The sequence below is a fragment of the Eucyclogobius newberryi genome, unplaced genomic scaffold, assembly GCF_026437365.1.
Source record: "Eucyclogobius newberryi isolate DKJ021-1_F unplaced genomic scaffold, fEucNew1.0.hap1 SCAF_114, whole genome shotgun sequence".
Classification (NCBI taxonomy): Eukaryota; Metazoa; Chordata; class Actinopteri; order Gobiiformes; family Gobiidae; genus Eucyclogobius; species Eucyclogobius newberryi.
Genome location: NW_027315740.1, coordinates 156146 through 171221, shown reverse-complemented (window position 1 = coordinate 171221; position 15076 = coordinate 156146). Strand labels below are relative to the sequence as shown.

At 50.9% G+C, this 15076-nt stretch overlaps 1 protein-coding gene across 1 annotated transcript; it reads left to right on the top strand.

Annotated features, from left to right (window-relative positions):
- Window positions 1–1025: 1025 nt before the first annotated feature.
- LOC140355561 (dnaJ homolog subfamily C member 5B-like) lies at window positions 1026–9480 on the top strand. Its single transcript, XM_072440195.1, has 4 exons — window positions 1026–1152; window positions 5298–5511; window positions 5581–5749; window positions 9357–9480. The coding sequence occupies exons 1-4, from the start codon at window positions 1046–1048 to the stop codon at window positions 9443–9445; spliced, it is 579 nt and encodes a 192-aa protein (XP_072296296.1). The 5' UTR covers window positions 1026–1045; the 3' UTR covers window positions 9446–9480.
- Window positions 9481–15076: the final 5596 nt, after the last annotated feature.

Genomic DNA, 15076 nt, shown 5'->3' with positions numbered 1-15076 from the left:
TCCTGCTGGTGCCAGAGTCAGGACTAAACATGGCCTCCTGCTGGTGCTAGAGTCAGGACTAAACATGGACCGGCCTCCTGCTGGTGCCAGAGTCAGGACTAAACATGGCCTCCTGCTGGTGCCAGAGTCAGGACTAAACATGGACCGGCCTCCTGCTGGTGCTAGAGTCAGGACTAAACATGGACCGGCCTCCTGCTGGTGCCAGAGTCAGGACTAAACATGGCCTCCTGCTGGTGCCAGAGTCAGGACTAAACATGGAGCGGCCTCCTGCTGGTGCCAGAGTCAGGACTAAACATGGACCGGCCTCCTGCTGGTGCCAGAGTCAGGACTAAACATGGAGCGGCCTCCTGCTGGTGCCAGAGTCAGGACTAAACATGGACCGGCCTCCTGCTGGTGCCAGAGTCAGGACTAAACATGGAGCGGCCTCCTGCTGGTGCCAGAGTCAGGACTAAACATGGCCTCCTGCTGGTGCCAGAGTCAGGACTAAACATGGCCTCCTGCTGGTGCCAGAGTCAGGACTAAACATGGCCTCCTGCTGGTGCCAGAGTCAGGACTAAACATGGCCTCCTGCTGGTGCCAGAGTCAGGACTAAACATGGACCGGCCTCCTGCTGGTGCCAGAGTCAGGACTAAACATGGAGCGGCCTCCTGCTGGTGCCAGAGTCAGGACTAAACATGGACCGGCCTCCTGCTGGTGCCAGAGTCAGGACTAAACATGGACCGGCCTCCTGCTGGTGTCAGAGTCAGGACTAAACATGGAGCGGCCTCCTGCTGGTGCCAGAGTCAGGACTAAACATGGACCGGCCTCCTGCTGGTGCCAGAGTCAGGACTAAACATGGACCGGCCTCCTGCTGGTGCCAGAGTCAGGACTAAACATGGACCGGCCTCCTGCTGGTGCCAGAGTCAGGACTAAACATGGACCGGCCTCCTGCTGGTGCCAGAGTCAGGACTAAACATGGACCGGCCTCCTGCTGGTGCCAGAGTCAGGACTAAACATGGCCTCCTGCTGTTCTGCTTCAACCCTTTCTGTCTATTGCAGGTTGAAGATGTCGGACGGACGGCAGCGCACTCTGTCGACCTCCGGAGAGTCTCTGTACGCCGTGCTGGGCCTGGAGCGTGGAAGCAGCCATGAAGACGTCAAGAAGGCCTACAGGTGAGGCAAGAAGGTCTGAGAAGGTCTACAGGTGAGGCGAGAAGGTCTGAGAAGGTCTACAGGTGAGGCGAGAAGGTCTGAGAAGGTCTACAGGTGAGGCGAGGAAGGTCTGAGAAGGTCTACAGGTGAGGCGAGAAGGTCTGAGAAGGTCTGAGAAGGTCTACAGGTGAGGCGAGAAGGTCTGAGAAGGTCTGAGAAGGCCTACAGGTGAGGCGAGAAGGTCTGAGAAGGTCTACAGGTGAGGCGAGGAAGGTCTGAGAAGGCCTACAGGTGAGGCGAGAAGGTCTGAGAAGGTCTACAGATGAGGCGAGAAGGTCTGAGAAGGACAACAGGTGAGGCGAGAAGGTCTGAGAAGGTCTACAGGTGAGGCGAGAAGGTCTGAGAAGGTCTACAGGTGAGGCGAGGAAGGTCTGAGAAGGTCTACAGGTGAGGCGAGAAGGTCTGAGAAGGCCTACAGGTGAGGCGAGAAGGTCTACAGGTGAGGCGAGAAGGTCTGAGAAGGCCTACAGGTGAGGCGAGAAGGTCTGAGAAGGCCTACAGGTGAGGCGAGGAAGGTCTGAGAAGGCCTACAGGTGAGGCGAGAAGGTCTGAGAAGGTCTACAGGTGAGGCGAGAAGGTCTGAGAAGGACAACAGGTGAGGCGAGAAGGTCTGAGAAGGTCTACAGGTGAGGCGAGAACGTCTGAGAAGGTCTACAGGTGAGGCGAGAACGTCTGAGAAGGCCTGCAGGTGAGGCGAGAAGGTCTGAGAAGGCCTACAGGTGAGGCGAGAAGGTCTGAGAAGGTCTACAGGTGAGGCGAGAAGGTCTGAGAAGGTCTACAGATGAGGCGAGAAGGTCTGAGAAGGTCTACAGGTGAGGCGAGAAGGTCTGAGAAGGCCTACAGGTGAGGCGAGAAGGTCTGAGAAGGTCTACAGGTGAGGAGAAGGTCTGAGAAGGTCTACAGGTGAGGCGAGAAGGTCTGAGAAGGTCTACAGATGAGGCGAGAAGGTCTGAGAAGGCCTACAGGTGAGGCGAGAAGGTCTGAGAAGGTCTACAGGTGAGGAGAAGGTCTGAGAAGGTCTACAGGTGAGGCGAGAAGGTCTGAGAAGGTCTACAGGTGAGGCGAGGAAGGTCTGAGAAGGTCTACAGGTGAGGCGAGAAGGTCTGAGAAGGTCTGAGAAGGCCTACAGGTGAGGCGAGAAGGTCTGAGAAGGTCTACAGATGAGGCGAGAAGGTCTGAGAAGGTCTACAGGTGAGGCGAGAAGGTCTGAGAAGGCCTACAGGTGAGGCGAGAAGGTCTGAGAAGGTCTACAGGTGAGGAGAAGGTCTGAGAAGGTCTACAGGTGAGACGAGAAGGTCTGAGAAGGTCTGAGAAGGCCTACAGGTGAGGCGAGAAGGTCTGAGAAGGTCTACAGATGAGGCGAGAAGGTCTGAGAAGGTCTACAGGTGAGGCGAGAAGGTCTGAGAAGGCCTACAGGTGAGGCGAGAAGGTCTGAGAAGGTCTACAGATGAGGCGAGAAGGTCTGAGAAGGCCTACAGGTGAGGCGAGAAGGTCTGAGAATGTCTACAGGTGAGGCGAGAAGGTCTGAGAAGGTCTACAGGTGAGGCGAGAAGGTCTGAGAAGGTCTGAGAAGGCCTACAGGTGAGGCAAGAAGGTTTTGAGAAGGTCTAGAGATGAGGCGAGAAGGTCTGAGAAGGACAACAGGTGAGGCGAGAAGGTCTGAGAAGGCCTACAGGTGAGGCGAGAAGGTCTGAGAAGGTCTACAGGTGAGGCGAGAAGGTCTGAGAAGGTCTACAGGTGAGGCGAGAAGGTCTGAGAAGGTCTACAGGTGAGGCGAGAAGGTCTGAGAAGGTCTACAGGTGAGGCGAGAAGGTCTGAGAAGGTCTACAGGTGAGGCGAGGAAGGTCTGAGAAGGCCTACAGGTGAGGCGAGAAGGTCTGAGAAGGTCTACAGGTGAGGCGAGAAGGTCTGAGAAGGTCTACAGGTGAGGCGAAAAGGTCTGAGAAGGTCTACAGGTGAGGCGAGGAAGGTCTGAGAAGGTCTACAGGTGAGGCGAGAAGGTCTGAGAAGGCCTACAGGTGAGGCGAGAAGGTCTGAGAAGGTCTACAGGTGAGGCGAGAAGGTCTGAGAAGGTCTAGAGGTGAGGCGAGAAGGTCTGAGAAGGCCTACAGGTGAGGCGAGAAGGTCTGAGAAGGTCTACAGGTGAGGCGAGAAGGTCTGAGAAGGCCTACAGGTGAGGCGAGAAGGTCTGAGAAGGTCTACAGGTGAGGCGAGAAGGTCTGAGAAGGTCTACAGGTGAGGCGAGAAGGTCTGAGAAGGTCTACAGGTGAGGCGAGAAGGTCTGAGAAGGTCTACAGGTGAGGCGAGAAGGTCTGAGAAGGTCTACAGGTGAGGCGAGGAAGGTCTGAGAAGGCCTACAGGTGAGGCGAGAAGGTCTGAGAAGGTCTACAGGTGAGGCGAGAAGGTCTGAGAAGGTCTACAGGTGAGGCGAAAAGGTCTGAGAAGGTCTACAGGTGAGGCGAGGAAGGTCTGAGAAGGTCTACAGGTGAGGCGAGAAGGTCTGAGAAGGCCTACAGGTGAGGCGAGAAGGTCTGAGAAGGTCTACAGGTGAGGCGAGAAGGTCTGAGAAGGTCTAGAGGTGAGGCGAGAAGGTCTGAGAAGGCCTACAGGTGAGGCGAGAAGGTCTGAGAAGGTCTACAGGTGAGGCAAGAAGGTCTGAGAAGGCCTACAGGTGAGGCGAGAAGGTCTGAGAAGGTCTACAGGTGAGGCGAGAAGGTCTGAGAAGGTCTGAGAAGGTCTACAGGTGAGGCGAGAAGGTCTGAGAAGGTCTGAGAAGGCCTACAGGTGAGGCGAGAAGGTCTGAGAAGGTCTACAGGTGAGGCGAGGAAGGTCTGAGAAGGCCTACAGGTGAGGCGAGAAGGTCTGAGAAGGTCTACAGATGAGGCGAGAAGGTCTGAGAAGGACAACAGGTGAGGCGAGAAGGTCTGAGAAGGTCTACAGGTGAGGCGAGAAGGTCTGAGAAGGTCTACAGGTGAGGCGAGGAAGGTCTGAGAAGGTCTACAGGTGAGGCGAGAAGGTCTGAGAAGGCCTACAGGTGAGGCGAGAAGGTCTACAGGTGAGGCGAGAAGGTCTGAGAAGGCCTACAGGTGAGGCGAGAAGGTCTGAGAAGGCCTACAGGTGAGGCGAGGAAGGTCTGAGAAGGCCTACAGGTGAGGCGAGAAGGTCTGAGAAGGTCTACAGGTGAGGCGAGAAGGTCTGAGAAGGACAACAGGTGAGGCGAGAAGGTCTGAGAAGGTCTACAGGTGAGGCGAGAACGTCTGAGAAGGTCTACAGGTGAGGCGAGAACGTCTGAGAAGGCCTGCAGGTGAGGCGAGAAGGTCTGAGAAGGCCTACAGGTGAGGCGAGAAGGTCTGAGAAGGTCTACAGGTGAGGCGAGAAGGTCTGAGAAGGTCTACAGGTGAGGCGAGAAGGTCCGAGAAGGTCTACAGGTGAGGCGAAGAAGGTCTGAGAAGGCCTACAGGTGAGGCGAGAAGGTCTGAGAAGGTCTACAGGTGAGGCGAGGAAGGTCTGAGAAGGTCTACAGGTGAGGCGAGAAGGTCTGAGAAGGCCTACAGGTGAGGCGAGAAGGTCTGAGAAGGTCTACAGGTGAGGCGAGAAGGTCTGAGAAGGCCTACAGGTGAGGCGAGAAGGTCTGAGAAGGTCTACAGGTGAGGCGAGAAGGTCTGAGAAGGTCTGAGAAGGTCTACAGGTGAGGCGAGAAGGTCTGAGAAGGTCTGAGAAGGCCTACAGGTGAGGCGAGAAGGTCTGAGAAGGTCTACAGGTGAGGCGAGAAGGTCTGAGAAGGTCTGAGAAGGTCTACAGGTGAGGCGAGAAGGTCTGAGAAGGTCTACAGGTGAGGCGAGAAGGTCTGAGAAGGTCTACAGATGAGGCGAGAAGGTCTGAGAAGGACAACAGGTGAGGCGAGAAGGTCTGAGAAGGTCTACAGGTGAGGCAAGAAGGTCTGAGAAGGCCTACAGGTGAGGCGAGAAGGTCTGAGAAGGTCTGAGAAGGTCTACAGGTGAGGCGAGAAGGTCTGAGAAGGTCTGAGAAGGTCTACAGGTGAGGCGAGAAGGTCTGAGAAGGTCTACAGGTGAGGCGAGGTCTAAACCATCTCTCTTTGTGTGCAGGAAACTGGCACTGCGGTTCCACCCGGATAAGAACCCGGAGAACCCTGAGGCGTTGGAGCGGTTTAAGGAGCTGAACAACGCTCACTCGGTTCTGTCGGACCAAACCAAACGGAACATCTATGACTCGTATGGGTCTTTAGGACTTTATGTGGCCCAGCAGTTTGGAGAAGACAACGTCAACACGTACTTCATGCTGTCCACCTGGTGGGCCAAGGTAGGACCAGGACTGAACGGGACCTCAGGGCCTATATGTGTGTTTGAGGTCTGTTTCCCTCTCCCTTAGGGCCTGTTTGCTGTCTGTGGCCTCCTGACTGGTTTTTACTGCTGCTGCTGTTTGTGCTGCTGCTGTAATTGCTGCTGTGGGAGGCTCCGCCCCACAAGTGAGGGGGCGGAGCCTGATTACGCCTCACCTGACGACCTGGAGGCGGAGCTACGCAACGACCCAGACACAGGTGAGCCCCGCCCACAACACTGAGCTGGAGATGAGACTAAACATGGAGAAGGCCACACATTCTGCTGAATGTCCCTCTTCTCACATTCAAATCAAATCAAATCAATTTATTTTTGTAAGGCCCAAAATCACAACAACAGTTGCCTCTGAGGGCCACAGGGAGAAATGAATCAACAATGTCTGTGGGGACGAGGGACGATGTCCCAGGTCCTCTGTCCTTAGCTCCTCCCTCTGTCCTTAGACTCTCCTTCAGCAGGAAAAACTACAAAAAAAAACCTCTTTGGGAAAAAAGCGTAGAAACCTGGAGGAGTTCCAGTGAAGGAGAGATCCGACTCTCACAGACGTGAGGGAGACTGGAGCTGGACCCACTCCTCAGGCAGATGAGGGACCGTCCACACAGGGCAGGGACCACTTCACCAGGGGAGGGGCATCTGGGTCCACAGGTCCTCAGGAGTGAGAGAAAGAAAAGAAGGCGGTGAACAGTTTGCAAGTGGAATCAAAAAATAAATATTGTTTGATAGCATAAGTAGTCAGAAGAAGAAGAGGATAGTGCTCAAGCTGTCATACTTCCCCCAGCATAGTTACTCCTAGGGCAGCGTAGCTGAAGCTGTGGGTTTATGTTTCTGTTCCTAACTACTCTGACCATAAGCGTTTTCGAAGAGGAACGTTTTAATCCTGGACTTAAATGAAGAGACTGTGTCAGCATATTTAACATGGGTCGGGAGCTGATTCCATAACACAGGAGCTCTACCTCCTACAGTACTTTTAGAGACTCTTGGCACCACCAGAAGGCCAGCATTCTGAGAGCGAAGAGCTCTGTTTGGATGATATGGTTCTATAGCATCTTTGAGGTAGGATGGGGCCATGTCATTTATGGCTTTGTAGGTCAAGAATAGAATTTTGAATGTGATTCTAGACTCGACGGGGAGCCAGTGAAGAGACTTCAGCACCGGTGTAATGTGCTCTCTTCTTTTTGTTCCTGTTAGTAATCTTGCTGCTGCATTTTGAACCAGTTAAAGCTTTTTATGGAGCTTTTAGGACACGCTGCAAGCAGGAGTTACAGTAGTCTAATCTAGTCGTTACAAATGCATGGATAAGTTTTTCAGCATCACTTTTAGGCAGAATTCTTCTGATTTTGGCTCTTGTTGCACAAATGGAAATAGGCTGTTTTACAAGCTTGATTTATATGAGCTTTAAATGAGAGCTCCTGGTCAAATAAGACTCCAAGGTTTCTTACAGTAGAACTGGAGGCTACACTAACATTGTCCAGTGTGACTATCTGCTCAGATAGAGCGTCTCGTAGATGCTTAGGGCCAGCACAATGACCTCGGTTTTTTCAGGGTTAAGAAGCAGGTAGTTTAGTGTCATCCAGGTTTTTATCTCCTTCACACAAGTACTAAGTCTGTCTACTTGATCGCTCTGATCAGGTTTCATTGATAAATACAGCTGAGTGTCGGCAGCATATAAAGAGAAAACAGAATTGGACCGAGTACCGAACCCTGTGGCACACCGTAAATTACTTTAGAGCTTGGTGAGGAGCTCTGGTTTACATTAACAAATTGGAACCTATCAGATAGATAGGATTTAAACCAGCTGAGGGCGGGGCCTCTGAGGGCGGGGCCTCCAACACCTACATCACATTCTAACCTCTGCAGTAGAATGTTGTGGTCGATGGTGTCAAACGCTGCGCTGAGGTCCAACAGAACCAGGACTGAGACCAGTCCATCGTCAGCGGCTAATAACAAATCATTTGTGACTTTAACTAGTGCAGTTTCAGTGCTGTGGTGGGCTCTGAACCCTGCTGTGGTGGGCTCTGAACCCTGCTGTGGTGGGCTCTGAACCCTGCTGTGGTGGGCTCTGAACCCTGCTGTGGTGGGCTCTGAACCCTGCTGTGGTGGGCTCTGAACCCTGCTGTGGTGGGCTCTGAACCCTGCTGTGGTGGGCTCTGAACCCTGCTGTGGTGGGCTCTGAACCCTGCTGTGGTGGGCTCTGAACCCTGCTGTGGTGGGCTCTGAACCCTGCTGTGGTGGGCTCTGAACCCTGCTGTGGAGGGCTCTGAACCCTGCTGTGGTGGGCTCTGAAGCCTGCTGTGGTGGGCTCTGAACCCTGCTGTGGTGGGCTCTGAACCCTGCTGTGGTGGGCTCTGAACCCTGCTGTGTTGGGCTCTGAACCCTGCTGTGGTGGGCTCTGAACCCTGCTGTGGTGGGCTCTGGACCCTGCTGTGGTGGGTTATAAATAGGTCTGTAGTTTACCAATAGGTCGGGATCTAGATGAGTCTTTTTCAGAAGAGGTTTAATGACGTCATGTTTGAAGGACGTGGAACATAAGCACTTTCTACTGAAGTATTTATTATATTAAGAATAGAGTCTATAATTAGGGGGAGAATGTCTTTGAGGAGCTTGGAATGGGGTCTAGGACACAAGTGGAGCTTTTAGAGGACATAAGGGCTGAAGTTCTCTCTCTTGATCAACAGCTGAACCTTTCTAAGTTTACAGGTGGATTTATCTGGGACGTTAGATTTACAGCTTGGGCTAGTTCAGGGCTAATAGCGGGGGTAATTTCATCTAATTTATCTCTGATTGTTTTTATTTTATTGTTAAAAAATAGGAGGAAATCATCAGAGCTAAGTGTAGCTGGGATTGAGGGCTCTACTGCACTGTGACAGTTTGTTAGCCTAGCCACAGTGCTGAAAAGGAATTTAGTGTTACTTTTGTTGACTTCTATTAGATTTGAATAATATCTGGTTTGGGCCTCACTCAGAGCTGCTGACAGGACAGGAGCAACTTTTCCTGCTTTTAGAGATTCTTCTGTGTGAGAGCGACGAAATAATCCCTCTAACTTTCTAACTCTTTGTTTATGTGAACGCAGTTCTTAGTTGTACCAGGAGGAGGCGCTTTGACCTAATGACCTTCTGTTTTAACGGAGCTGCAACGTCAAGAGCAGAATTCAGAGAATTCATGGTCAAGTCGACAAATTGATCACTTAAACTGGGACTAAAACTGTTCTCAGCAGGATCACATGACATGATCACATGACGTGATCACATGACATGATCACATGACATGATCACATGACATGATCACATGACATGTCACTGAATATTGGCTCTATTATTTCTTTGAATTTTGAGATAGATTTTTCAGATATTGTCCTTTTCATTATAACTTTATTTTGTGGGACTGGATGATCTTTAAGAATAAACTGAAAGGTAATTAGGAAATGATCTGACAATATAGGGTTTTGAGGGAGGACAATGAGGTCACTAATCTCTGTTCCATACGTTAGGACAAGATCCAGAGTGTTCTTGTGAGTGTGACATTGTTCTCCATCTCACACTGGTGTAATTCCCTCTGCAGCCAGTAGATGGCGCCAAAACTCAGTTAAACAGCAGAGCAACAGATGTTTAGTTTAGTGGGAGGGGCCTCTGACACAGGGGGAGGGGCCTCTGACACAGCGGGAGGGGCCTCTGACACAGCGGGAGGGGCCTCTGACACAGGGGGAGGGGCCTCTAACACAGTGGGAGGGGCCTCTGACACAGTGGGAGGGGCCTCTGACACAGTGGGAGGGGCCTCTGACACAGTGGGCGGTGCTAACCTCTCTCTCCTCAGACGTCCCTGTGATGTCACAGCCCAACGCCAGCGAGAAAACTCAGCTGATCGGAGACGGACCTCGTCGCTATGGAGACACTTACACATGAAGGGCCAATGACAGCGAGGACGGCCCCCTGACTCCGCCCCCTCTGCATACGGACTCCGCCCCCTCTTTCTCACAGAAATGTTGAGCCACAATAGTTTTTACTTTGATCAAACATATTACAGTTTACGCTAAATTATGTTTTAACTTTATCAAACACTCATTTTGTTTCATGTAAAGAAATGTTTGCATCGTGTAGTGTGTGTTTTCCTCAAATAAACTCATTAAAGACAAATGTAGTTGTTTGGAAGAGTTTGAACAAAAGCAGCCGCTTAAAAGTGACTAAAAGTGTAAACTGCAGATGATGTTTGGACTGAGCGTCATCAGGATTAGACCAGATGCCCGTTCATCCATTTGAATATGTGACGTTTGTGTGAAGAATGTTGTTGTTGTTGTTGTTGTTGTTGTTTATGGCGGTTGGTCTCCAAGTGTTACATCACCACCAGGCTTCATTCTTTAGGCTTTGATACTTCAGCTGTTGTCGTTGCTAGGCAGCCGTGCATCTACTGGATTGGGCGAGGACAGGAGACGGGCGACGCCCACACCTCCGTGTCGACGCCCACACCTCCGTGTCGACGCCCACACCTCCGTGTCGACGCCCACACCTCCGTGTCGACGCCCACACCTCCATGTGTGCAGCCAAAGAAATGGTGTGGCCCAGAAAGCTTTGACAGGGGCCTACAGCTCACAAGGACCTACAGCTGACAGGGACCTACAGCTGGCAGGGACCTGGAGCTGACAGGGACCTACAGCTTTCAAAAATATCAGATATAGCAGTAATTCATACCTATTTTTGGGTCATTGACGTTTTACAATTTTAAGACTCTTCAGTCGTCTTTGAAACACGTTTTACGCCGTTAGTTTCACCGCGGTGTTAGCTTCACCGCGGTGTTAGCTTCACCGCGGTGTTAGCTTCACCGCGGTGTTAGCTTCACCCCGGTGTTAGCTTCACCCCGGTGTTAGCTTCACCCCGGTGTTAGTTTCACCGCGGTGTTAGCTTCACCCCGGTGTTAGTTTCACCGCGGTGTTAGCTTCAGCTACGCTCCAGCGCGGCTCGTGACCGTCTGGACCAATCAGAGCATGAACAGGCCGAGATGCTGAAAGAGCTAAAACTATCTGAGGGCCGCGGGTCTGAGGGCCGAGGGTCTGAGGGCCTGAGGGCCGCGGGTCTGAGGGCCTGAGGGCCGCGGGTCTGAGGGCCTGAGGGCCGCGGGTCTGAGGGCCGCGAGTCTGAGGGCCTGAGGGCCGCGGGTCTGAGGGCCTGAGGGCCGCGGGTCTGAGGGCCTGAGGGCCGCGGGTCTGAGGGTCTGAGGGCCGCGAGTCTGAGGGTCTGAGGGCCGCGGGTCTGAGGGCCTGAGGGCCGCGGGTCTGAGGGCCTGAGGGCCGCGGGTCTGAGGGCCTGAGGGCCGCGGGTCTGAGGGTCTGAGGGCCGCGAGTCTGAGGGTCTGAGGGCCGCGGGTCTGAGGGCCTGAGGGCCGCGGGTCTGAGGGCCTGAGGGCCGCGGGTCTGAGGGCCGCGAGTCTGAGGGTCTGAGGGCCGCGGGTCTGAGGGCCTGAGGGCCGCGGGTCTGAGGGCCTGAGGGCCTGAGGGCCGCGGGTCTGAGGGCCTGAGGGCCTGAGGGCCGCGGGTCTGAGGGTCTGAGGGCCGCGAGTCTGAGGGTCTGAGGGCCGCGGGTCTGAGGGCCTGAGGGCCGCGGGTCTGAGGGCCTGAGGGCCGTGGGTCTGAGGGCCGCGAGTCTGAGGGTCTGTGGGCCGCGGGTCTGAGGGCCTGAGGGCCGCGGGTCTGAGGGCCTGAGGGCCGCGGGTCTGAGGGCCTGAGGGCCGTGGGTCTGAGGGCCGCGAGTCTGAGGGTCTGTGGGCCGCGGGTCTGAGGGCCTGAGGGCCGCGGGTCTGAGGGCCTGAGGGCCGCTGGTCTGAGGGTCTGAGGGCCGCGGGTCTGAGGGCCTGAGGGCCGCGGGTCTGAGGGTCTGTGGGCCGTGGGTCTGAGGGTCTGAGGGCCTGAGGGTCTAAGGGCCGCGGGTCTGAGGGCCGAGGGTCTGAGGGCCTGAGGGTCTGAGGGCCGCGGGTCTGAGGGTCTGAGGGCCGCGGGTCTCAGGGCCGAGGGTCTGAGGGCCGTAGATCTGAGGAAGAACGTGAGGAAATGGAATGTTTTGCTGGTATAAAGGTCGACACTAGATCATACACTCATAACTCACGGAAGTGACGAATTTGTGAAAGTGATTTTATAATTTTTTTTCGTGTTTAAATTTTTAACTTTGTGTGAACGTTCATTCCATGGAGTCTAATGTTCTTCATGTTCTTCATGTTCAGACTGGGGCATGTTTGACCCTGAACGTGGATGAAAGTCACACATGGGTCATAGGTCACACATGGGGTCATAGGTCATACATGGGGTCATAGGTCACACATGGGACATAGGTCACACATGGGACATAGGTCACACATGGGATATAGGTCACACATGGGTCATAGGTCACACATGGGACATAGGTCACACATGGGACATAGGTCACACATGGGTCATAGGTCACACATGGGACATAGGTCACACTTGGGACATAGGTCACACATGGGATATAGGTCACACATGGGTCATAGGTCACACATGGGACATAGGTCACACTTGGGACATAGGTCACACATGGGACAGGTCACACATGGGTCATAGGTCACATATGGGGCGATAGGTCACACTTGGGACATAGGTCACACATGGGGCGATAGGTCACACTTGGGACATAGGTCACACATGGGACATAGGTCACACATGGGACAGGTCACACATGGGATATGTCACACATGGGTCATAGGTCACACATGGGTCATAGGTCACACATGGGACATAGGTCACACATGGGACAGGTCACACATGGGATATGTCACACATGGGTCATAGGTCACACATGGGTCATAGGTCACACATGGGACATAGGTCACACATGGGACATAGGTCACACATGGGACATAGGTCACACATGGGACATAGGTCACACATGGTTTAGTTAGTTATAGAGTTGTGTCGTGTAGTTTAGTTAACCACCGGTTGGTCCTGCAGCTGTTCAGAGGCTTGTCCTGCAGCTGTTCAGAAGCTGGTCCTGCAGCTGTTCAGAGGCTGGTCCTGCAGCTGTTCAGAAGCTGGTCCTGCAGCTGTTCAGAGGCTGGTCCTGCAGCTGTTCAGAAGCTGGTCCTGCAGCTGTTCAGAGGCTGGTCCTGCAGCTGTTCAGAGGCTGGTCCTGCAGCTGTTCAGAAGCTGGTCCTGCAGCTGTTCAGAGGCTGGTCCTGCAGCTGTTCAGAGGCTGGTCCTGCAGCTGTTCAGAAGCTGGTCCTGCAGTTGTTCAGAGGCTGGTCCTGCAGCTGTTGAGAGGCTGGTCCTGCAGTTGTTCAGAGGCTGGTCCTGCAGCTGTTCAGAGGCTGGTCCTGCAGCTGTTCAGAGGATGGTCCTGCAGTTGTTCAGAGGCTGGTCCTGCAGCTGTTGAGAGGCTGGTCCTGCAGTTGTTCAGAGGCTGGTCCTGCAGCTGTTCAGAGGAGACACATAAGTGATTGACAGGTGCACTGTTTATGGAAATGATAAACTTTGAAAATGTCTCATGTTCTAATGTAAATGATTTGTTGAACTCTGTTACATCGAGTGTTTTGAATGTTCTGGACACCATCGCCCCTATGAAGGCTAAAATGTTAAAAAAAAGCAGAAGTTGCCATGGAGACATGATGATTGGCTCAGGGCACAGAAAAGGGAGTGACACAAGTCAAAGCTCCAGGTTCAAAAAGAGATTCACAAAGAGAAGCTGAACATGTACAACCTCATTTTATGTAGAACTAGAGAGAGATGTTTCTCTGGAATAATCTGAAGCTGCAGTAACAACTCGCGTGTCCTGTTGCCACAGTAACAGAGGAACAAACCCTCCAGCTCAGCTGCCGTTAGAACTCATTTCCACATCTAAGTGTAATGAGTTTGCATTATTTTTTAATGACAAAGTTCAGGGCATTAAAAATGACATAAATCCCACAATGCAAAAAATGACCCTAAAACCACCAAGACACTTAGAGCTGACTCACTTTGCACCAGTAACTGGAAAAACACCATCACTCACATAGTTAAAGCTTCAATCTGGAACATTCCCAATGTCTTTGAAAACTGCGGTCATAAAGCCTCTCCTAAAGAAGAGCAGGGGTCAGGGGTCATAAAGCCTCTCCTAAAGAAGAGCAGGGGTCAGGGGTCATAAAGCCTCTCCTAAAGAAGAGCAGTCTTGATGCCGCAGTACTGAGTCATTACCGGCCCATCTCTAATCTGCCATTTTGGGGGAAAGTCCTTGAAAAGGTTGTTTACCAACAGCTCACAGATTTCCTCTTAATAAACAACTCATAGAGTTGTGTAGTTTAGTTATAGAGTTGTGTAGTTTAGTTATAGAGTTGTATAGTTTAGTTATAGAGTTGTGTAGTTTAGTTATAGAGTTGTATAGTTTAGTTATAGAGTTGTATAGTTTAGTTATAGAGTTGTGTAGTTTAGTTATAGAGTTGTATAGTTTAGTTATAGAGTTGTGTAGTTTAGTTATAGAGTTGTGTAGTTTAGTTATAGAGTTGTATAGTTTAGTTATAGAGTTGTGTAGTTTAGTTATAGAGTTGTATAGTTTAGTTATAGAGTTGTATAGTTTAGTTATAGAGTTGTGTAGTTTAGTTATAGAGTTGTATAGTTTAGTTATAGAGTTGTGTAGTTTAGTTAAAGAGTTGTGTAGTTTAGTTATAGAGTTGTATAGTTTAGTTATAGAGTTGTGTAGTTTAGTTATAGAGTTGTGTAGTTTAGTTATAGAGTTGTATAGTTTAGTTATAGAGTTGTGTAGTTTAGTTATAGAGTTGTATAGTTTAGTTATAGAGTTGTATAGTTTAGTTATAGAGTTGTGTAGTTTAGTTATAGAGTTGTATAGTTTAGTTATAGAGTTGTGTAGTTTAGTTAAAGAGTTGTGTAGTTTAGTTATAGAGTTGTGTAGTTTAGTTATAGAGTTGTATAGTTTAGTTATAGAGTTGTGTAGTTTAGTTATAGAGTTGTGTAGTTTAGTTATAGAGTTGTATAGTTTAGTTATAGAGTTGTGTAGTTTAGTTAAAGAGTTGTGTAGTTTAGTTATAGAGTTGTGTAGTTTAGTTATAGAGTTGTGTAGTTTAGTTATAGAGTTGTGTAGTTTAGTTGTAGAGTTGTGTAGTTTAGTTATAGAGTTGTGTGGTTTAGTTATAGAGTTGTGTAGTTTAGTTATAGAGTTGTGTAGTTTAGTTATAGAGTTGTGTAGTTTAGTTAAAGAGTTGTGTAGTTTAGTTATAGAGTTGTGTAGTTTAGTTAAAGAGTTGTGTAGTTTAGTTATAGAGTTGTGTAGTTTAGTTATAGAGTTGTGTAGTTTAGTTATAGAGTTGTGTGGTTTAGTTGTAGAGTTGTGTAGTTTAGTTATAGAGTTGTGTAGTTTAGTTAAAGAGTTGTGTAGTTTAGTTATAGAGTTGTGTAGTTTAGTTATAGAGTTGTGTGGTTTAGTTGTAGAGTTGTGTAGTTTAGTTATAGAGTTGTGTAGTTTAGTTGTAGAGTTGTGTAGTTTAGTTATAGAGTTGTGTAGTTTAGTTAAAGAGTTGTGTGGTTTAGTTATAGAGTTGTGTAG

Coding starts and splice junctions, on each gene's coding strand:
- LOC140355561 (XM_072440195.1), top strand. CDS start 1,046: ATGTCGGACGGACGGCAGCGCACTCTGTCGACCTCCGGAGAGTCTCTG. Junction 1,153..5,297: donor GACGTCAAGAAGGCCTACAG/GTGAGGCAAGAA, acceptor CTTTGTGTGCAG/GAAACTGGCACTGCGGTTCC. Junction 5,512..5,580: donor TGTCCACCTGGTGGGCCAAG/GTAGGACCAGGA, acceptor CCTCTCCCTTAG/GGCCTGTTTGCTGTCTGTGG.